The sequence below is a fragment of the Bombina bombina genome, chromosome 4 (genome assembly GCF_027579735.1).
Source record: "Bombina bombina isolate aBomBom1 chromosome 4, aBomBom1.pri, whole genome shotgun sequence".
Classification (NCBI taxonomy): domain Eukaryota; kingdom Metazoa; phylum Chordata; class Amphibia; order Anura; family Bombinatoridae; genus Bombina; species Bombina bombina.
The window spans coordinates 846,571,123-846,595,537 of NC_069502.1; the positions used below are offsets into that span (position 1 = coordinate 846,571,123).

Sequence of the window (24,415 nt, forward strand, 5' to 3'; positions counted from 1 at the left end):
ACATGGGAGAGTGAATTGGGAGTGACTATCACACCCCAGACAGCAATTAACATCTCCCACAACACAACATCAGCCTCTTTATCTGCTTCCATCCTAGAGATAAACTACAAAATACTAAAATGTTGGTATTTGACCCCTAAGAGGCTTCAAAAACTGTTTACCAAAACTACAAACCGCTGCTGGCGCTGTGGACATGTAGGTAACAATATGAGCCACATGTGGTGGTGGTGCTCTCAGATAAATACATTGTGGAGAGACATAATTAAAGAAATAGTGTATATCTTTCAAACTATCCTTCCACTGGACCCCCTGATATGGCTACTAAATAAATCTATTAAACTTCCTCAGACTCACATTAGACTCCTATTAAAAATTATGATAAATGGGGTAAAAGTTCTCATAGCACAAAACTAGAGCTATTTGGTAATTCCCTCCCTAAAATTATGGTGCAATAAAATAATATGTCTGATAGAGCTAGAGGAATACGGGTCTTACAAATCAGGCAAAAGAGATCAATTTATTGAGCTACAGGGTACTTGGGAGAAATACCTGAGAAATCCTATGACTTTACTCTCCCCATGACCAATGATTGAATTGTATTTGATATGGGCTTTGCTTGTATATGGGTACATTCATTGTATAATTTCAAGTGTTTTTCCACTTATTTTGATATCAAGGGCAATGAGACACTAAAGTTACCGTTTTATTTGCTTCTGTAAAAATTTTAAAACAAGAGTCTGAAATATGCTTTTATTTACACATGTTTATACATAGGATTACTTTCGGTCATATTGACTTCTTATGTAAACATCTGAACTTATGTAATTCGACATTCTTATGTACTTGTGTTTTTGTTTCTCTTGGATTCTCAATAAAAAGATTTTTGAAAAAAAAAAGGAGAGGTGCATCATAGGGCAAACCAGTACGATAAATGCAGGATTATTGTAAACCAAAAACAAACTCACAAGGGAGGTGGGCACCACAAGTGCCAGATAAGCAAGTCGAGGCTTCATAGCCGCTCAACTGACTCATGTCACAGGTGTCACGACCCAACTCCAAACACACCCGCTGGTACAACGAAGTTGCAAGGCAGAGAATCATAAGAGGTCCCATGAGCGGCACCATACGCCAAATAATCCCAGCAAAAAGCCAATGGAGGAGTCTGAGGTCGGTAGCAAGGGAGAGAGGGTATAGCAGCAGGGAATACAATATAGCAAAACGGGGAAGTATAACACTTTAGTTAAAAAGTGTATCTGGCACTGCCCACCTCCCTTGTGAGTTTATCTTTGTCTTACCATAATTCTGCACTTATCGTACTGGTTTCCACTATGTGGCACTTCTCCTTTTGTGTTTCAGGACAGTGAATATTGATCATTTCTTCTTGGGTGTGCTGCCTTTTTTTGGACACTTGTCTTTTGATGGGACTTTTAGATATATATCTTTCAGTATTTGATGATTAATGTTGTATATAAGCCATATCTCATATTCATTTTTGTTTAGTTTTTGATGAGTATTTAGATACTGCTCACTTAATTTTTTTTATATAGCGCACCTTCTTATACTGTGGTTTCACTTTATTTGTTGTGAATTTTTTGATGCCTAATAAGAACTGATTTCCAAGTAAAACATTTTCCACAGTCCGAACATGAAAATGCTTTTAAATCACCTGTGTGAATTTTTTGATGCCTAATAAGAACTGATTTCTGAGTAAAACATTTTCCACAATCAGCACATGAAAATGCTTTTTCTCCTGTGTGAATTTTGTGATGTTTAATAAGATCTGATTTCCCAATAAAACATTTCCCACAGTCAGAACATGAAAATGCTTTTTCTCCTGTGTGAATTTTGTGATGCGTAATAAGATTTGATTTCCAAGCAAAACATTTCCCGCAGTCAGAACATGAAAATGCTTTTTCTCTTTTGTGAATTTTGTGATGCCTAATAAGAACTGCTTTTCGAGTAAAAAATTTCCCACACTCAGAACATGAAAATGCTTTCTCTCCTGTGTGAATTTTTTGATGTTTATTAAGATCTGATTTCCAAGTAAAACATTTCCCACACTCAGAACAGGAAAATGCTTTCTCTCCTGTATGAATTTTTTGATGATCAATAAGAACTGATTTTCGAGTGAAACATTTCCCACAGTCAGAACATGAAAATGGTTGCTCTCCTGTATGAATTTTCTGATGATCAATAAGAACTGATTTTCGAGTAAAACATTTCCCACAGTCAGAACATGAAAATGCTTTCCCTCCTGAATGAATTTTCTGATGATCAATAAGAACTGATTTCTGAGTAAAACATTTCCCACAGTCAGAACATGAAAATGTTTTCTCTCCAGTATGAATTTTCTGATGGTCAATGAGATCTGATTTCTCTGTGAAACTTTTCCCACATTCAGTACATACATTTTCTACGTTGCTTTGATTTTGGAGAAGACTGGAAGAGGCATCTGCACTCTGACCATGACTAAGATTACTGCAGTTTGTGAATTCACCTGTTGATAAGAAATATAAGAGTAATGTTATTTATTAATTGCATAATTAGTTTCTTTTGAGAACATTTTAACGGTTCTGAATGAGTGTCTACCACAAGGGTACAAGACAGGCTATGACCCCTATAACTTTTCCCAGCCTCCATTCTAAGGCTTAAGGGCAGTTTACAAGACGTGGACTATTTTTAAGGATGCTTCTGCATTCCATACTTGTTAGTCATTAAAATAAAAATAAATTAATGTTGTACTTTTATAACTATTATTTTTTTAAATGTATGTAGAGCTTTTAAAATTATGTTCATAAACAATGTTAGAGATTTGATTATTTTAGATCCAAAACTACTGTTTGTAACTATTGCTTATGTGCACAAAGCATTCAGCTTTATTTTTTTAGAATGCTGCATTTATACTTTTGTGTGAACAAATGCTGCTTACGTTTTTTTTCTTTTTTAATTATTTTTTTTGCTCTCATAATGCAACGCCTCTTTTATGGACATTGTAAAACTTGCTTCCTCTTTGCTACATGCTATTCTGTTGGATATAAAGGCAATATATGTATTTTTAGTGTACTTAAAAAGGGACAGTCTACTTTATATTTTTTATTGTTTAAAAAGATAGATAACGCCATTACTATACATTCCCCAGCACAACAAACATTGTTATATTAAAGGGACATGAAACCCAAACATTTCCTGATTTATATAGAACATGTAATTTTAAACAACTTTCCAATTTACTTCTATTATCAATTTTGATAATTGATAATTGAGTATTCTTTATTGAAGGTGAAGCAATGCACTGCTGGGAACTACCTGAAAATACTCATAAACCAATAACAAGAGGTATGTGTGCAGCCACCAATCAGTCGTTAGCTCCCAGCTCCTGAGACTACCTAGGTATCCTTGTCAACAAAGGATACCAAGAGAACAAAACAAAGTTAGATAATAGAAATAAATTGGAAAGTTGTTTAATATTAAATGCTGTATCTGAATCATAAAAAGAAAATTTGTGGGTTTCATGTTCCTTTAATATACTTTTTAACCTCTAAATTTGCCTGTTTGTAAGCACCTGTAGGGCACCTCTTATTGAAGGGCTTTTTGTTAGCTTTTCACAACCAGACAATGCTAGTTTATATGTGCCTTATAGATAATGTGCTTACTCCTGTGGATTTATGCAGGAAACAGTGCTAATTGGCTAAAATGCCTGTTTGTAAAAAACACAGAGATAAGGGGCAGTTTCAGTGCATCTAAGCAGAGGCTTAGATACAGGTAATCAGAGGTAAAACTGTCCCTTATCTCTGTGCTTTTTACAAACTTGTATTTTAGCGTATTAGGTAAGAGGCGGCCTGCAGAAGGTTATAGACAGGCAAATTTAGAAGTTATAAAGTATATTAATATAACAGTGCTGGTTATGCAAAACTGGAGAATCTGTAAAAAAAGGTAGATTATCGATCATCTTAAACAACAAAAATTTTCAAGTAGACTATCCCTTTAAATATACATTTTCTAAGGTTATTATGAATAATTCAGTGGCATAAAAGTTTATTTAAATAAATATTTAAAAAGGGGGTGGAGCTAACCGTCGTGCAGAGCAGACATGTTTGAGTGGAGCTGCAGACATTAGCCTTACGAAAGTTGAAAGAACACTTATTTCTGGGATAATTTTGCGAACAGACGAGGCACATAGCCTACTGGAACACTTATTTCATCTTTTCCTAAGCTTTGAGAAAGCCCAGCAGAAACATTTGTGCAGAAGTTACAGCCGCCACTTGGCTTGTTATCAGCAGGGTGACTACCTACCAGGCTTCGGAGTGTCGGAGATCCGCTCCGGAGCAAAGGAATTTAACAGGCCATAACTCATGGTCCTGCAGCAGAGCAGCAGAAGGAGACTAAGATTCGTCAGGGCCGGGAGGCCTTGGGACCCTGCGGTTCTGGAGTGACATTCTTCCAGCCCAGATTGAACCCTGCGTAGTTCCCTCCCTGGGAGGTGCAGCCCCACGCAAGGGAGGTGAAGTGGTGACAGAGCCCGGGGCACCTTGAGGACAAGCAGACTAGCCAGAAGCCCTGCGGCCAGGCAGAATTTACTTGGCGTGAACGGTGGCCATTTTGAGACTCTCTGCTTGAGACTAAGTTGCCCGAATTGCAGCCCACAAAAAAGCACTACCTCCAAAATGGATGGAGATTACAAACACCATGGCATATATCTACACTATGGAAAAAGATATCTACCATTCCCTAAATAAATCAGATCTCTTTGAATTGGCCTGGAGTGATTGGAAAGATAGACACGATACAATGTGGCAACTGTCGGTTACGACATAAATTGCAATCCCTGGTATATAGCCAAGTAACCAATGGCTTCCGCCCTAATGCCCCCTTACATGGAATGCAGGGTGACAACTAAAATTTCTCTAATACCTGCGCTGTTGGATGTCCTGAGAACCTTTGGGGATCTCTCCTTCTACAAGCTCAACATATCTAAAACTGAGGTTTATTGGTGGTGGTACCAGCAATATTATATCCTAAATCTGAAGGATAGATTTGACTTTAAGTGGTTAAGCGATCAGGTCACCCATCTAGGGGTCAAGATATCTAATAAGGCAACGCAAATGATCAAAGACAATTACCTCCCACTCCTAGCTGAGCTGCAGCATATCAAACATAAGTGGGACTGTAAGTCTATCTCTTGGGTGGGCTGCATAACCTCTCTTAAACTGTACTTTTTGCCAAAACGATTTATTTCGATGCCTACCCCTTAGAATCCCTACGCACCTTTTATTACAGTTTCAAAGCCAATTCACAAAATTCATTTGGTAAGGAAAGACCCCTAGGATTTCACATAAAACTCTCCAATTCCCCATACCGTGGGGAGGCTTGGCCTCCCCTTCCATTATAAAGTATTATGAAGGGGCAATGCTCACTCATATATCCCAATGGGGAGTACTTCAGGCCCACGACAGGTGGAGAGACCTTGAACAAGCCTCCCTACCCTCTAATGTCCTACTTAGAGACCTAATCTGGAACCCCCCCCATAGTCGCAGAACCCTAGGTATTACCAATCTAGTAATTTCAGAATGTCTCTGTTTGGGACAGGCTTCGCCAACGTAGCCTGATAGCACCCCACCCTTCCCCTTTTACTTCAGTCGCAGGCCTATTTACGGGTCTCCCAGAAACACACCCAAACACTTGGGCTCATTTTGGTGTCAAGCAAGTCTTTGACTTCTGGTCCACGGCCCATCATGATGGCTTCCTTGACTTAGACCAACTAGACTCACATGTTGTTTGCCCTGCACTTCTCCGTTTCAAGCTTCTCAGAATCAAAAGCTTCCTCACCAGTTGGGGATTTCGTCCCAACCTTTCCCGTCCACTCACCCCATGGGAGTCCATCTGGAACAGGGGCCACAGACTAATCAGACCGCTATCACTACACTACAATTTAATTGATGGAACCATACCACCAGAACTAGCACCACACCTACTTAGATGGGAGACCCTCCTTCACACCCACATACTACCAAACATTTGGCAAAGACCCTTACCTCGACTAAGAAAACTTTACATTGTATAACAATGTTTGAAACATATTATAAGGTTATATCCCACTAGTACCTAGTTCCCAAACGTCTGTCGAAAATGTTCCCAGGGACTTCCCCAGCATGCTGGAGGGACTGTGGCCTCCCCAGCGATATGATGCATATATGGTGGGAATGGCCAAAAATGAAGGCCCTGTGAAACCTGTGTTTCAGGACCCTTTATGCCCTCGGAATTAGAAAACCTAGAGACCCAGCCATAGCTCTTCTCCATTTACATCTACCCACCCTTCCAAAACACAATAATCTGATATGTCTAAAAACCAATATTGCCAGGTCTTGGAAAAAAGCACTACCTCCAAAATGGATGGAGATTACAAACACCATGGCATATATCTACACTATGGAAAAACATAATTTATGTAAGAACTTACCTGATAAATTCATTTCTTTCATGTCCATGAGCTAGTGACGTATGGGATATACATTCCTACCAGGAGGGGCAAAGTTTCCCAAACCTCAAAATGCCTATAAATACACCCCTCACCACACCCACAAATTAGTTTAACGAATAGCCAAGAAGTGGGGTGATAAGAAAAAAGTGCGAAAGCATATAAAATAAGGAATTGGAATAATTGTGCTTTATACAAAAAAATCATAACCACCACAAAAAGGGTGGGCCTCATGGACTCTTGCTAATATGAAAGAAATGAATTTATCAGGTAAGTTCTTACATAAATTATGTTTTCTTTCATGTAATTAGCAAGAGTCCATGAGCTAGTGACGTATGGGATAATGACTACCCAAGATGTGGATCTTTCCACGCAAGAGTCACTAGAGAGGGAGGGATAAAATAAAGACAGCCAATTCCTGCTGAAAATAATCCACACCCAAAATAAAGTTTAATGAAAACATAAGCAGAAGATTCAAACTGAAACCGCTGCCTGAAGTACTTTCCTACCAAAAACTGCTTCAGAAGAAGAAAACACATAAAAATGGTAGAATTTAGTAAAAGTATGCAAAGAGGACCAAGTTGCTGCTTTGCAAATCTGATCAACCGAAGCTTCATTCCTAAACGCCCAGGAAGTAGAAACTGACCTAGTAGAATGAGCTGTAATCCTTTGAGGCGGAGTTTTACCCGACTCGACATAGGCATGATGAATTAAAGATTTCAACCAAGATGCCAAAGAAATGGCAGAAGCTTTCTGGCCTTTTCTAGAAACGGAAAAGATAACAAATAGACTAGAAGTCTTTCGGAAAGACTTAGTAGCTTCAACATAATATTTCAAAGCTCTAACAACATCCAAAGAATGCAACGATTTCTCCTTAGAATTCTTAGGATTAGGACATAATGAAGGAACAACAATTTCTCTACTAATGTTGTTGGAATTCACAACCTTAGGTAAAAATTGAAAAGAAGTTTGCAACACCGCCTTATCCTGATGAAAAATCAGAAAAGGAGACTCACAAGAAAGAGCAGATAATTCAGAGACTCTTCTGGCAGAAGAGATCGCCAAAAGGAACAAAACTTTCCAAGAAAGTAATTTAATGTCCAATGAATGCATGGGTTCAAAAGGAGGAGCTTGAAGAGCCCCCAGAACCAAATTCAAACTCCAAGGAGGAGAAATTGACTTAATGACAGGTTTTATACGAACCAAAGCCTGTACAAAACAATGAATATCAGGAAGATTAGCAATCTTTCTGTGAAAAAGAACAGAAAGAGCAGAGATTTGTCCTTTCAAGGAACTTGCGGACAAACCTTTATCTAAACCATCCTGAAGAAACTGTAAAATTCTCGGATTCTAAAAGAATGCCAAGAAAAATGATGAGAAAGACACCAAGAAATATAAGTCTTCCAGACTCTATAATATATCTCTCTAGATACAGATTTACGAGCCTGTAACATAGTATTAATCACAGAGTCAGAGAAACCTCTTTGACCAAGAATCAAGCGTTCAATCTCCATACCTTTAAATTTAAGGATTTGAGATCCTGATGGAAAAAAGGACCTTGCGACAGAAGGTCTGGTCTTAACGGAAGAGTCCACGGTTGGCAAGAGGCCATCCGGACAAGATCCGCATACCAAAACCTGTGAGGCCATGCCGGAGCTACCAGCAGAACAAACGAGCATTCCTTCAGAATCTTGGAGATCACTCTTGGAAGAAGAACTAGAGGCGGAAAGATATAGGCAGGATGATACTTCCAAGGAAGTGATAATGCATCCACTGCCTCCGCCTGAGGATCCCAGGATCTGGACAGATACCTGGGAAGTTTCTTGTTTAGATGAGATGCCATCAGATCTATTTCTGGAAGTTCCCACATTTGAACAATCTGAAGAAATACCTCTGGGTGAAGAGACCATTCGCCCGGATGCAACGTTTGGCGACTGAGATAATCTGCTTCCCAATTGTCTATACCTGGGATATGAACCGCAGAGATTAGACAGGAGCTGGATTCCGCCCAAACCAGAATTCGAGATACTTCTTTCATAGCCAGAGGACTGTGAGTCCCTCCTTGATGATTGATGTATGCCACAGTTGTGACATTGTCTGAAAACAAATGAACGATTCTCTCTTCAGAAGAGGCCAAGACTGAAGAGCTCTGAAAATTGCACGGAGTCCCAAAATATTGATCGGTAATCTCGCCTCCTGAGATTCCCAAACTCCTTGTGCCGTCAGAGATCCCCACACATCTCCCCAACCTGTAAGACTTGCATCTGTTGAAATTACAGTCCAGGTCGGAAGAACAAAAGAAGCCCCCTGAATTAAACGATGGTGATCTGTCCACCACGTCAGAGAGTGTCGTACAATCGGTTTTAAAGATATTAATTGAGATATCTTTGTGTAATCCCTGCACCATTGATTCAGCATACAGAGCTGAAGAGGTCGCATGTGAAAACAAGCAAAGGGGATCGCGTCCGATGCAGCAGTCATAAGACCTAGAATTTCCATGCATAAGGCTACCGAAGGGAATGATTGTGACTGAAGGTTTCGACAAGCTGAAATCAATTTTAGATGTCTCTTGTCTGTCAAAGACAGAGTCATGGACACTGAATCTATCTGGAAACCCAGAAAGGTTACCCTTGTCTGAGGAATCAATGAACTTTTTAGTGAATTGATCCTCCAACCATGATCTTGAAGAAACAACACAAGTCGATTCGTATGAGATTCTGCTAAATGTAAAGACTGAGCAAGTACCAAGATATCGTCCAAATAAGGAAATACCACAATACCCTGTTCTCTGATTACAGACAGAAGGGCACCGAGAACCTTTGTAAAAATTCTTGGAGCTGTAGCTAGGCCAAACGGCAGAGCCACAAACTGGTAATGCTTGTCCAGGAAAGAGAATCTCAGGAACTGATAGTGATCTGGATGAATCGGAATATGCAAATATGCATCCTGTAAATCTATTGTGGACATATAATGCCCTTGATGAACAAAAGGCAAGATAGTCCTTACAGTTACCATTTTGAATGTTGGTATCCTTACATAACGATTCAATATTTTTAGATCCAGAACTGGTCTGAAGGAATTCTCCTTCTTTGGTACAATGAAGAGATTCGAATAAAACCCCAGCCCCTGTTCCAGAACTGGAACTGGCATAATTACTCCAGCCAACTCTAGATCTGAAACACATTTCAGAAATGCTTGAGCTTTCACTGGATTTACTGGGACACGGGAAAGAAAAAATCTCTTTGCAGGAGGTCTTATCTTGAAACCAATTCTGTACCCTTCTGAAACGATGTTCTGAATCCAAAGATTGTGAACAGAATTGATCCAAATTTCTTTGAAAAAACGTAACCTGCCCCCTACCAGCTGAGCTGGAATGAGGGCCGCACCTTCATGTGGACTTAGAAGCTGGCTTTGCCTTTCTAGAAGGCTTGGATTTATTCCAGACTGGAGATGGTTTCCAAACTGAAACTGCTCCTGAGGATGAAGGATCAGGCTTTTGTTCTTTGTTGAAACGAACGAAAACGATTATTAGCCCTGTTTTTTTTTTGTTTTTTTTTTAGTTTTCAAAAAAGCTTTATTGGCAAAATATGAAAAATACAGAGCATTAATATGAGTACAATACAATGTCAGTTGTACATAATTTGCAAACATCTGTACTATTAAGGTTTGTTTGTATCATTTCGCAGATAGGAATTAGATCAATTCAAACAGTATATAAAAAAAACTTAGTCGGGTACTGCAGAAATGTGTACCGACTACATTACACAAACATCCAACATCAACTGTTTAGTGATACCAGTTATAATAACAGCAAAAACATAAGAAGAAAATAAAAATATAAATCCTCGGGTACAGATCATACGGTATTTATAGCTTTTAGCAGCTTACACTCCTTACTCAGCTGCTTATAATACTGCACTCGGTTTAAAGATAATGCTTTAGGAAGAAAGAAGTAGTAGGATAGGGCTACAGGGCAAAAAGAGAGGAGGGGGAGAAGGAGGGGGGATGAAAAAAAAGGGGGGGGGGGTTGGAAGGAAATGAACCTCTCTCACGTTATTAACTCACAGTCCTCGTCCCTCCCAGGTCAGCAGCATCATCTCGTGTATGTCCAGTTTTCCAATTTTAAGGTAGTGATATCTTTCAAGTCTCAGCAGGTCTGCTACTTTAGTTTTCCACTCCTGAACACTCGGGGTGGCCTGTTTTTTCCAGTACACGGGAATCAAGCTTTTTGCTCCATTGAGCATCACCAGGAAAAGCCTGGATTTGTCTTCCCTTGTGATCTTAGGTAATTGATGGTATAGTAAGTAACTTGGATTAGGAGGGATGATCACCTCGAGAACCCTACTCATTTCAGCCATTATATCATTCCAGTAAGGTGTTAGTAGGGGACAGGTCCACCAAATATGCAATAGGGTGCCATTTTCTCCGCACCCTCTCCAGCATCCCCCATTTGAGTGGGGGTATATGTGTTTTAACCTTTGGGGGGTCAAGTACCACCTGCTCAGCAATTTATATTGTGTTTCCTGAATTCTAGCCGAGATTGAGGCTCTCCTCGTCTTGTCAAATATCTTGTTCCATTCTTTGGGTCCAATTTCTAGGCCCAGCTCGTTTTGCCATGTCTTTGTGTAACCCGGAAGGTAGTCATCCCCGCCTAGTTGTAACAATCTATAAATCTGAGATATCAAATGAGATGGAGGCGCGGTCATTGTGCACAAGCTTTCAAAATGTGTTCTGCGTCTAGTCAAGTCCGGTTTGGCTTTATGAGTGTCAAGGTAGTGCAGTGTCTGTGTCACTGTGAACCATGAGGCAAAAGCCCCCCTGTTCCACTCAACTAATGCCGCTTGTGACTTCAATTTACCTTGACAGAGTATATTATACATTGCTGAGTCACCAAGGCTGTAAGTCTTGTTCGGGAAATTGAGTCTTGATAGAAATTCCATATCAGGATTTTCTCTGATAGATGTGATTGGTGAGGATTGCGTTGATACGTAGGTGGCTGTTTTAATCAGTTTATCCCAAGTCGAGAATACTTCCTCGATCATTGGGTAGAGTTTGACCTCAAAAGGTCTGTCTTTAGAGGGGGTCCACGCGAGAGCTCCCACGTTGCCCCTCTTCAGCAGCGCGCCATCGATCTGAACCCAGGCCTTTTGGGCCGAGTTATGACACCATTCCACCAATCGTTGAAGAGATATTGCCGTATGATACGTTCTCAGGTCTGGAATACCTAGTCCGCCTTTATTACGAGGAAGGAAGGTAGTTTTCCTGTTGATTCTAGGCTTTAGATCTCTCCAAATATAGGACTCAAGAGCAGACTGTATTTGATGAATGATGTGTGAGGCCGCCGATAGTGGGATGGTCTGCATGACATATAACACTCGTGGCAACACATTCATCTTGACCACTCCGATGCGGCCCAGCCAAGAGATGGTTTTATTTCTCCAAGACGATAGGTCTTTAAGGATCTCGTCTCTTATGCCCTTGTAGTTCATGTCTACTGTCTCTTTTATGCATGGGGTTAAGTGAATACCCAGATATTTTAGTTTGCCATGTGCTATTTTTATCGGGCATGCATCTTCCAAAGTTTGAAAGTCGATGTGGGGGAATCGAGATATTCATAATCTCTGACTTGGAAGGGTTTAGAAGAAAGTTCGATACTGTGCCAAAGAGTTTGAACTCCTCTAGGGCCACCGTCAAGGACCCCCTCACATCCGATATCATAAGCAAGACGTCATCTGCGTACATGGCAAGCTTGTGTTCATCACTTCCCACAAGGACACCATGTATTTCTGGGTTTGTCCGGATCCTGCTCGCCAAGACTTCAATTGTCAATGCGAACAAGAGCGGAGACAGGGGACATCCCTGCCTGGTCCCATTACGAATTGTAAAGGCGTCAGAGAGTACTCCATTCACCCTAACTCTAGCGTTCGGCGCCGAGTACAGGGACATGATCTGATTTATAAATTTAGAGCCCAGTCCAAATTTCTCCAGGGTGTGTCGCATAAACTCCCAACTGACCCGGTCAAACGCTTTTTCTGCGTCTGTGGAGACCAGGGCCAGTGGGGCTGCAGTGTTGTGGGCATGCGTTATAATCTGGAGAACCTTTAGGGTATTATCCCTTGCCTCTCGTTTCGGAATAAATCCCACTTGATCAGTAGAGATCAGTTGTGGTAAGTATTTGTTTAGGCGGTTAGCTATAACTTTCGCCAGAATCTTGATATCTGAGTTTAGTAGAGATATAGGACGGTAGTTCTCTGGTCTATTGTCTGGTTTGTTGGGTTTAGGGATTACTGTGATATGTGCTTCGAGCATCGTATGAGGCAGGATCGGAGAGTCAGATAGTCGGTTAAAAAGAATCAACATTTCTGGTGCCAAAATGTCACAGAATGTTTTATAGTATTTAGTTCCAAATCCATCCGGACCTGGACTTTTCCCTGTTGCTAGATCCTTAATGGCTTGTTTAATTTCTAATAGTGTGATCGGAGACTCCAGCGCCTCGGAGTCTTGGTCGGAGAGCTTAGGGACCTCCACTCTTTCTAGGTATTCCAATATCTGTTGCGTTTCTCGTGCCCGAGAGGGGGGTTCATCTCCTACATCATCTACTCTCTGTATGTTATAGAGGCTCTCATAGTAAGATCCGAAGATCTCAGCAATTGATTTACCGTCTTCTTTCTGACCCCCATCTGGATGAATCATGCTATATACATAATGTTTGGTTTTTTTCCTCGCTATTGCTCTGGCTAGTAGACGTCCAGCTTTATCTCCTTGTTCGTAAAATTGTTGCCTCAAGATTAAGGCAGCTTTTTGATAGTCTACTTGAAGGAACTTCATGAGTTCCGATCTCGCTTGAGTCAATCTCTCGGCTAGTGTAATATCTGCTGGTATTCTTTTATGTGCTTGCTCCGCTGATTCTACATCAGCGAGCAACTTGCGATATTTCTCTCTCCTTCCCCTTATTATTCCAGCCTTTCGCTTGAGAAAGAGGCCTCTGATTGTACATTTATGAGCCTCCCAGACCACTGAGGCCTGGGAATCCGAGTCTTTGTGTATTTGGAAATATTCCATTAGTGCCCTTTCTATTTCCAGTTTAAATACTGGATCCTCCAGGAGGAGGTCATCCATCTTCCAGATGTATGGGGTGGCTGGTACTGACCACAATACGGTGCAAGTGACCGGAGCATGGTCTGACCATGTAATGGGGAGTATATTGCTGTTCGTGGAGAGTGCGAGTCCGATCGTGTCTGTAAACCAGTAATCAATTCTGGAGTATTTTCTATGCGGGTGAGAGTAAAATGTGTAATTCTTAGATGTAGGGTGGTGCAACCGCCAAACATCATGTAGTGCTGAGTCCCTGAGGGTGGTTAGTATGCGTTTAAGCGATTTATGAGGGACGCTGGAGAGGCCATCGGAGGTATCTAGGGCTGGGTCCAAGGAGGCATTTAGATCACCACCCAAGAATAGAATACCGGATTGAATCTCGTGCATTTTGTGAATTACTTTCTGAAGGAAGACCTGCTGAGATTGATTAGGGGAATAAACATTAACTAATGTTATAGGTCTATTGTATAGTGAACCTGTGAGGATCAGATATCTACCCTCTGGGTCTCTATATATTTCTGCAAGTTTGAATGGTAAGTCTGCACTGAAAAGGACACCCACCCCATTTTTTTTCTGGGGACCTGAGGCGAAGAAGGCCAGCGGGTACTGACGACTATACCAACGGGGTTCATGGCCTATAGCAAAGTGTTTTTCTTGTAGGTAAATGATGTTACCTCCCTGTCTATGTAAGTCTCTCAGCACCATAGATCTCTTAGCTGGGCTATTCAGGCCTTTTGCATTTATCGAAATTAATTCTATGGGACGGGACACAATTCCCAGGCGTGGGTTCGTCATGTTTACCTTATTATTTTGGGAGAGAGAGCAAAAAAAAAAAAAAAAAAAAAAGTAGGGGGGGAGGGGTGCAAAGGGAGGGAAAGGATAGCGGAAAAAAGAAAAAGGGTAGAGAATAGATTAAAGTTAGGAAAACAAAGAAATACTTACAAGGGATAGGGGAGAGTGAGTCACGTCACAGTGAGGAAAGCTTAAATGTGAAGCACTCTGTATAACAGAGTCTTTGTTATAGAAAGAAACTGTAACTGGTATTGTGCAGAAACTAATCCGTCTAGAAAGGAACGGATAACAATAATAAACAACAAAAGCAGGGGTAGTGTTCCCCGCCTACGTACGCTACATATATTTTACATTGAAAAAATAAACAACAGTAATAAGTGCATAGAAAAAGGTGCATTTTTCCCGACCTACCCTCCATATGTTTCTGGGAGGGCTCCTGTGATGAACCTCTTACCAAATTCCAGGGGAAAACCTAATATGAGGATGTTAGTCTATATGATGCGAGGGTCCTTGCCCCTTATGATACTTGATAAGTTTAGTGATTGCTTTTAGGTGTTTTATGTACCTGTGGCAAATAGGATTGTTATCAACCACTTATATGCTTCTTGGGTGTTTTCTGCCTCAGTTGGGTAAGGGAAGACCCCTATTAAGATCAATACTAGGTTATCTAGGAAGAGGAAGGCCTGACGGTTATATATCCTCTGTTCGGTCCTAATTGGTCCTATGGGTTTAACAGCATTATTTATTCTAAAACATTCTCTTCTTATATACTAATCTATAAGTCTAGGGATCGGCTGTATAATATTTTTTTTTTTATCCCACAGATCTTGGTTACTATTAAATCAAGCGTAACTATTGCTCTACTTATTTAGGAAGGGGCGTAGAGTAAGGGCTTCTGGAATTTACTCCAGAAGATTAGGGCTGCGGGACCGGAAACTCATGTTTCAGAATTTTTATCTTAACAGTGTTCCCTCAATTTGCCTCGTACTAGCTAGGATACCCCCATTGGACTGTGAGTAACAAACCAGTTGGGTCAGATGAGCCATGACTCAGTAAGATCTTAATAATACCCCTGGATATTGTGGTGGTAACTATAGGATCAAGCTCTGGTCCATAAGGTAATAACATATAAGTAACCACACATGTACAGACACAATAGAACATCATTAGTGTTATAATTATAGACAAACATCTGGTTTTGCTACTAATATTATTCTATGGATTGCAATAAATCTAGGGATCATCTATATAATATTTCCCTTTATCCCATAGTTCTTGGTTATTATTAAAACAAGCATAACTACAGCTCTGCTTATTTAGTAAGGGGCTTAGATTAAGGGCTTCTGGAATCTACTCCAGAAGAATGGAACTGCGGGGCCAGAGACTTATGTCTCAGAGTTTTTATCTTAACAGTGTTCCCTCTATTTGCCTCATCTTAGATAGGGTATTCCCGTCTGACTGTGTGTAATAAACTAGCTGAGTCAGATGAGCCATAATTCAATCAGAACCTAGCAACATATAGGGATATTGTGGTGGCAGTTATAGAATCAAGCTCTGGTCCGTAAGGCAATAACATATAAGTAATCAAACATGTGCACACACAACTGAACATCATTAGTACTGTAATTATATACATGCATCTGGTGCTGCTACCAATGTTATACTATGGATTGATCATAGGGATTATTATCAGTTAAGGATTGTAACAATTTAAAACACTAATAGGTTATAACTTATCTGAGGTGGTTCTCAGTGTCCAGGAGGTTAAAGCCCAGTTTCAGGGCTACTGCTAGGGAAGGTAGGTCATATCATCCAAGTAATGAAAGTAAAAAAAAATAAATGTTCCTTATGTTCAGTCTGGGAGATGTTGCAGGCCGCTAGGTTCCCCTTCTGCTGGGCCCTCCGGGGCTACAGGGGCCTTTACAGGAAGTCTTATATTGAGGCCAAGAGCCTGATTGAAGGACGGGAGATCTGCTGGTGTCTTGAGGACATGTGTAACATTATTTTTAGTGACCATGAGGCTGGTAGGAAAACCCCATCTATATGGGATTCTATTGGCTTTTAAAGCAGAGGTGACAAACCTGAGGTCCCTCCTCTTTTGGAGAGTAGCTGGACTCAGATCTGAGTATACTTGCAGTTTAACACCTCTAAATTCTATCTGTTGCTTGTTTCTAGCTAATCGAAGCACTTCTTCTTTTTCTTTGAAGGATAGTAGCTTTAAAATGATGTCTCTAGGTGGGGCCCGTCCTGGAGGTTTAGGGCGCAGCGCCCTGTGTGCCCTTTCAATCTGGATCTCAGGACCCACAATTTCATTTCTGAGATACTTGACAAAATCTTGAATATATTCCTGTATAGCAGGGGGTTCGATTGACTCTGGAACTCCTCGCAGTCTGAGGTTGTTCCTCCTACTGCGGTTCTCAAGGTCCTCTATTCTGTCTAGCAGTGTATGTACTGTGCTCTCTTGCGCCTGTAGAAAGCTGGCTTGGTGTTGGAGGTCAGAGCTGAGTACCTCATGCTTTTCCTCTACCTGGGTTACCCTGCGGTCTACAGCTGAAATATCTCGCTTTAGTTCGTGAAACATAGATTTAAAATCTCTCATGGCCTCTTTTATATCTGCTTTGGATGAGAGAAGCTTTATATCTTCTTTGGTCACACAGCTTTGGTGGGTGTGCATTGTTTCAGTATTATGAATCTGTGCAGCTACTCCTTTCTGTTGTGTCTCAGGCTTCCCCAGAGGGGCTGCAGATTCATTTGCAATTAAAAAATTGTCCATCACTGTGGTTTGAGAATTCTTAGGGAGTCTAGCCTGTCTTTTACTGGTCATTACATATACACCACCAGCCCAAGATGTATGAACTGAAAGCAGTGTAACAGGCCCAGTGACAAGAGTTTACTAAAAATTATGTCTCTGTAAGGTAGTAGTGGCAACGTGCATGTAGCCGTTATTATACTATAAGAGGTTAGATTTCTCTTGAGGAAACTGAGGCACTGAAATTATTGTAGCAGTCTAATGGATTTGCTTTGCATGTAGTGCGCTTAACAGGTTTGCGGCCTATGCAGTTGTGGCTGTGGATACTCCACTGATCTCTCACAAGAAGCCTCACATACAGAACCTACTAGGAGGTCCTAGGATGTAGTACTGGTAAGGGGATAGTAGAGTTCAGTACCTTATAAGTGGTAGATGGAGAGTGTCAGTCCCGTTCGCCACGTGGATCCCTACATAGACCTGATGTTGCGGTCTTGTTTGGGCCTGCTCCACTCCCAATCCGCTACGCTGTCTGAACAGGCTGTGAGGGCTCACCGTGAAGGGGGTCGGTGTCCGGTATAGAGTTCCTCCTGATCGCAGCTTGCAAATAGCCTCAACCGATGCAGCCGTTAGTCTCCTCGGTATGTGCGCCACAGCGCGCAAGTTCACCTTAGTGCAGAACGGCTCCGGAGGTATGTCAGTGTAGTTTGTTCCCGGTGCTATAATGCACCGCTTGTGATCCTCCTCCTAATCGGTAACGTCTTTTGTGAATCGGAGGTATTTGAATGCGATCACCCCCTCCGGGTGCGGTCAGGCCCAGTGATGGCGGGGTTGTTATCAAGTGTAGCTGCAGTTATTAAGCCGCCTCTGAGTTGTAAAAAGTGTCTCCGATTAGAGGGTTAACGTTAGGATATTCAAAAATGCTATTTTCTGCTCAAAATTATTTGGTGTATGCACTTATTTTAGCGTAAGTTCAGCAGGGACATCAGAGCTTTTCTAGAAAGCAGCCATGTTCAGCTATGGCTAGGCTCCGCCCCCCATTAGCTCTGTTTTTACCCTTAGATTTTTTATCCTGTGGTAAAAAAGTTCCTTTCCCACCAGTAACAGTTGAGATAATAGAATCCAACTGAGAACCAAATAATTTGTTACCCTGGAAAGAAAGGGAAAGTAGAGTTGATTTAGAAGACATATCAGCATTCCAAGTTAAGCCATAAAGCTCTTCTAGCTAAAATAGCTAGAGACATAAACCTGACATCAACTCTGATAATATCAAAAATGGCATCACAGATAAAATTATTAGCATGTTGAAGAAGAATAATAATATTATGAGAATCATGATCTGTTACTTGTTGCGCTAAAGTTTCCAACCAAAAAGTTGAAGCTGCAGCAACATCAGCCAATGATATAGCAGGTCTAAGAAGATTACCTGAACACAGATAAGCTTTTCTTAGAAAGGATTCAATTTTCCTATCTAAAGGAACCTTAAACGAAGTACCATCTGCCGTAGGAATAGTAGAACGTTTAGCAAGGGTAGAAATAGCCCCATCAACTTTAGGGATTTTGTCCCAAAATTCTAATCTGTCAGATGGCACAGGATATAATTGCTTAAAACGTTTAGAAGGAGTAAATGAATTACCCAAATTATTCCACTCTCTGGAAATTACTTCAGAAATAGCACCAGGAACAGGAAAAACTTCTGGAATAACCACAGGAGATTTAAAGACCTTATCTAAACGTTTAGATTTAGTATCAAGAGGACCAGAATCCTCAATTTCTAAAGCAATTAGTACTTCTTTAAGTAAAGAACGAATAAATTCCATTTTAAATAAATATGAAGATTTATCAGCATCAACCTCTGAGACAGAATCCTCTGAACCAGAAGAGTCATTAGAATCAGAATGATGATGTTCATTTAAAAATTCATCTGTAAAAAGAGAAGTTTTAAAAGATTTTTTATGTATACTAGAAGGAGGAATAACAGACATCGCCTTCTTGATGGATTCAGAAACAAAATCTCTTATGTTATCAGGAACACTCTGAACATTAGATGTTGATGGAACTGCAACAGGTAATGGTACTTTACTAAAGGAAATATTATCTGCATTAACAAGTTTGTCATGACAATTAATACAAACAACAGCTGGAGGAACAGCTACCAAAAGTTTACAGCAGATACACTTAGCTTTGGTAGTTCCAGCACCAGACAGCGATTTTCCTGAAGTATCTTCTGACTCAGATGCAACATGAGACATCTTGCAATATGTAAGAGAAAAAACAACATATAAAGCAAAATTGATCAAATTCCTTAAATGACAGTTTCAGGAATGGGAAAAATGCCAAGGAACAAGCTTCTAGCAACCAGAAGCAATGAAAAATGAGACTTAAATAATGTGGAGACAAAAGCGACGCCCATATTTTTTTAGCGCCAAATAAGACGCCCACATTATTTGGCGCCTAAATGCTTTTGGCGCCAAAAATGACGCCACATCTGGAACGCCGACATTTTTGGCGCAAAAGAACGTCAAAAAATGACGCAACTTCCGGCGACACGTATGACGCCGGAAACAGAAAAGATTTTTTGCGCCAAAAAAGTCTGCGCCAAGAATGACGCAATAAAATGAAGCATTTTCAGCCCCCGCGAGCCTAACAGCCCACAGGGAAAAAAAGTCAAATTTTTTAAGGTAAGAAAAATGATTGATTCAAATGCATTATCCCAAATATGAAACTGACTGTCTGAAAATAAGGAATGTTGAACATCCTGAGTCAAGGCAAATAAATGTTTGAATACATATATTTAGAACTTTATTAAAAAAGTGCCCAACCATAGCTTAGAGTGTCACAGAAAATAAGACTTACTTACCCCAGGATACTCATCTACATGTTTGTAGAAAGCCAAACCAGTACTGAAACGAAAATCAGCAGAGGTAATGGTATATATATATATATATGAGTATATCGTCGATCTGAAAAGGGAGGTAAGAGATGAATCTCTACGACCGATAACAGAGAACCTATGAAATAGACCCCGTAGAAGGAGATCATTGAATTCAAACAGGCAATACTCTCCTCACATCCCTCTGACATTCACTGCACGCTGAGAGGAAAACCGGGCTCCAACCTGCTGCGGAGCGCATATCAACGTAGAATCTAGCACAAACTTACTTCACCACCTCCATAGGAGGCAAAGTTTGTAAAAACTGATTTGTGGGTGTGGTGAGGGGTGTATTTATAGGCATTTTGAGGTTTGGGAAACTTTGCCCCTCCTGGTAGGAATGTATATCCCATACGTCACTAGCTCATGGACTCTTGCTAATTACATGAAAGAAAAGATATCTACCATTCCCTAAATAAATCAGATCTCTTTGAATTGGCCTGGAGTGATTGGAAAGATAGACACGATACAATGTGGCAACTGTCGGTTACAACATAAATTGCAATCCCTGGTATATAGCCAAGTAACCAATGGCTTCCGCCCTAATGCCCCCTTACATGGAATGCAGGGTGACAACTAAAATTTCCCTAACTAATCTCAAGTTCTTTCCCCCCCCCCTTTTCTTCCTCCCCTCAGAAGACTCTGACCCGAATGTATTGTATTGATTATATATATGTTTTCATAGACTGAGAAGTTCTCTGTTAAGTCTCCTTCCTTAATGATGGAAGGAGCTATATTTTCTGTCTTTTTGCAGTTTGTGACTTTTTGTGTAGGAGCCCTGCAAGGTTCCATTTATTATTATATGTTACTTTTAAAACCTAAATAAACACTTTAAACATAAAAAAAATATTTAAAAAAAACGTTCCTGAAACAAAGCAAAAAACTCACCTGTTTGAAAGCTTCAGCATTTCTTTATTTCAAAACTCCTAAGTCACCAATGCCTTTGGAGAGTTCCACTGCCCTTCAAAAAGCACATTCCCCTCAAAAGCTCACTCCCAGGAATTACTCGCATATCAGCTCTGGGTTGGCTTTAAGCATGAAATGAAGCAAGGCTGTATTTCTCAGACAGGTAAGTACTGCTTTTTTTATGAACTAATTTTAAAATACAAAATATAGCCCTTCAATGCAAAAAAATTTAACCTTTAAAATGCACTAAAACTAAATAATAGAATTACTTGTACTTAAAGGTCATTTTTAAATCCATCAGGCGGTCTCCTTGACTTAAGGGTAATCCCTCAGAGCTTTTCTCCTTATTAGATTTTATATAAAATGACTGCCCTTTTCTTTATCAGGTACTGCACGGCAGACAAATTTGTTTAAAACAAAGAGGCAGCCCAGAAAATTTAGAAGCCAATAATTTTGAAGAGTCCAATTGATGACTTAACCTTTGATTGCCCAAATAAACATTAAACAGTATAGAAATCTCAGAAAAATGTACATTATTTTAAAGGTGAATTAAAACAAGAATGCCTGTCATCTCTGTAGGGTGGGGCCATATTGTAACCTTTATCTGATAAATTCATTTATTTCATGATGTTAAGAGTCCACAAGATCATAACCTGTAGGATTACATTTCACCCAACTAGAAAACCTACAAACCAGAGCTTTAATTCCTCCCACAATCCCTCAGTCATACATATGGACAAGTAGAGAAAAAGCTGTACAGAACAACAAGGGCAGGGCTAAATGGACTCTCACCATCATGAAAGAAATGTATCAGGTAAGCATGAATTTTGTGTTCTTTCATAACATAGTGAGCGTCAACAAGATCACCACATATGGAATCTTATACCCAAACAGTGAAGTCCACAAGACTACTATGAGTCTTCACCCCCCCCCCATTCAAATATGCCTCATGAATTAAGGCCATAAGCCAAACAGCTAAAGTGCCATAGCTTGGTCCAGAAAATAGGACTAAAAAAAGGAGAGAGTCTGAAGGATTTTGTGGCTTCCACACAGAACGTTAGCTTCCTCATAACATCAAGGTTGTAAAGAAGTCACTTCTTAGTATTTCTAGTAGATGGGCACATGGAAGGAACCCCCATTTCCTAATTAGGTTGAAGTGGAGGGGCTTGAAAATCCCCAAAACCCAGTTTAAAACTCCAAGGAGGAGTAAGTGGCAGAATCACAAGCTTCATTCTAATCAAGGCCTGAACCAAGGTCTGAATATCTGGAATTTTGGCAATTTTGTTGTGCTAAAGAGTAGATATTCTCAAAATCTGACCCTTAAAGGGACATAAAAGCCAAACTGTTACTTTATGATTCAGACAGAGCATGCCGTTTTAAACAACTTTCCAATTTATTTCTACTGTCAAATTTTCTTCATTTTCTTTTTATCCTTTTTCAAAAGCAGTTCAGGAGAGTGCACATGTCTGCAAAACTATATGGCAGCAGTTTTGCAACAATGTTATACATTAGTAAGAGCACTAGATGGCAGCACTATTTATTGTCATGTAGTGCTCCAGACAACATGTGCACAATACCTATCTATATTTCTCTTCAACAAAGGATAACATGAGAACAAAGCAAATTTGATAATATAAGTAAATTGGAAAGTTTTATAGAATTGTACTCTGATTCATAAAAGAAAAAACTTGGGTTTCAAAACAAAACTTGCATGATTCAGATAGAGAGTGTAATTTTTTTTAAATTTTTTTATTTCTTTATTTATATCCAACAAAGTAGTCTGGCGGGTAACAATACAGAAAAAGAAAGAAAATGTAACAAAATACAATAAAGCAAGGAAAATAAAGCTTATGTCCTATACCGTGGACATAGCCATTGTACAAACCATTTTCATAAAAACAATTTTCAGCTCTAACTTCTGGTTACAATTTCTAAAACTATACCAATATATCTAATCATAACTAAGGAACCGCCAGAAAGTAGAGAAAGCTATTCTGTATTTACAATCTATTACCTTGTTGGATTTTTGATTATTTTAAACCAAATTGACATATATCACAAAGGCCACAACAACAACACAACAACAACACAACAAAACAAAACAAAAAAAAAAAAAAAAAAAAAAGCCCACCCTCACCACCTCCCCAACAGAACCAATTCAGAATCACAAACAATCAATTTCAGTGGTGGGGAATATTTTAATAAATGCTGACCACTTTGAGAAGAACCTGGTGATATCCTCATGATTATCAATCCTAAGATTATATTGTTCAAGGATATATTGCTTCTTTAAACAATTTTTAATTTCTGAAAAACTGGGGACCGAACACATTTTCCATTTTTTAAAAATAAGATATCTGACCGCCAGTATAGTTATATTAATCAATTTAGTATTGAGCTGCTTGTCCTCTGAGTTAGAAAAAAGAAAGACTACATTTATGTCTAAGAACTTTAACGAGGAAAGCTTTAAAATTTTACAAAGCCAAAATTGAACTCTGAGCCAAACATTCCTGATCTTTGGGCAGGTCCATAACATGTGCAGAAGGCCCGCAGAAGGGAGCGAACACTTCGGACAAGTAATAAAATTAGTTTTCCCACATCTAATACCCTTTTCTGGTGTAAAATATGTCATATAAAGCAACTTCACATGGGATTCTCTCCATGTAGCCGATAGAGTTGTCCGAGCCACCTCCTGAATTGAGCAAAGAGGTAAATTAGAGTCTAATTCTTTAAACAATAGTGTAGCCCATCTAACAACAATTTTATCCAAATTAATTGTACCTCTGTCCGATACCAGAGTCATATAACATGGTGAGATCGACAAAACTCCATTCTTAACAAATATGAGACACTTTTCCAATTGCCCCAGAGACCAGTTCCAGCCATAATCATTCACTAATTTCATAACGTAGTGTCTAGCTTGAAGATAGGCAAAGAAATCTCTATGTGGGAGATTAAATTCTAACCGAAGCACATCAAAAGATTTGATACAGCATTTCTCTAAATCAAGCAATTGGAAAGCTTTACCAAGCCCTAGGTTGTGCCATTTTAAGAAAATTGCTGATGGCATACCAGCCTGGAATTGTGGATTCCCTAAAAATGGTAAGAATCTTGATGCGCGATGTTCTATACCTAACAACTTGCAGACCTTTTTCCAAGCCAAAACTAAATTATATATTGTTTTATATATTTTAATTTGAGGTGGGATATTTGAAGGATCCATATGCATAAGCGCCACCGGTGAAAGAGGATGTAAAATACTACTCTCCAGATCGTTATTTGTTACATAGTTATGGACATATAACCAATCTGCTATGATACGTGTCAAAAAAGCATAGTTATATGCTCTTAAATCAGGTAAAGCCAAACCTCCCGCATCCATTGGTAGAAAAAGTTTTGCCAATGAAATTCTGGGTTTCCTTTCCTGCCATAAAAACAATCGCAATTGTGTGTTAAATAAAGTGATATC

The 24,415-nt window shown here is 39.8% G+C and overlaps 1 protein-coding gene across 2 annotated transcripts in view; it reads right to left on the minus strand.

The window, feature by feature from the left end:
- Positions 1-736: 736 nt before the first annotated feature.
- LOC128657261 (oocyte zinc finger protein XlCOF6.1-like) overlaps positions 737-24,415 on the minus strand; it is a 93,587-nt gene continuing 69,908 nt past the window's right edge. For both annotated transcript variants that reach the window (XM_053711539.1, XM_053711538.1), the window contains one exon: positions 737-2,497. In XM_053711539.1, the coding sequence (XP_053567514.1) occupies positions 1,575-2,497 (923 nt within the window). In that variant the 3' untranslated portion in view covers positions 737-1,574. The remainder of the gene's footprint in view (positions 2,498-24,415) is intronic.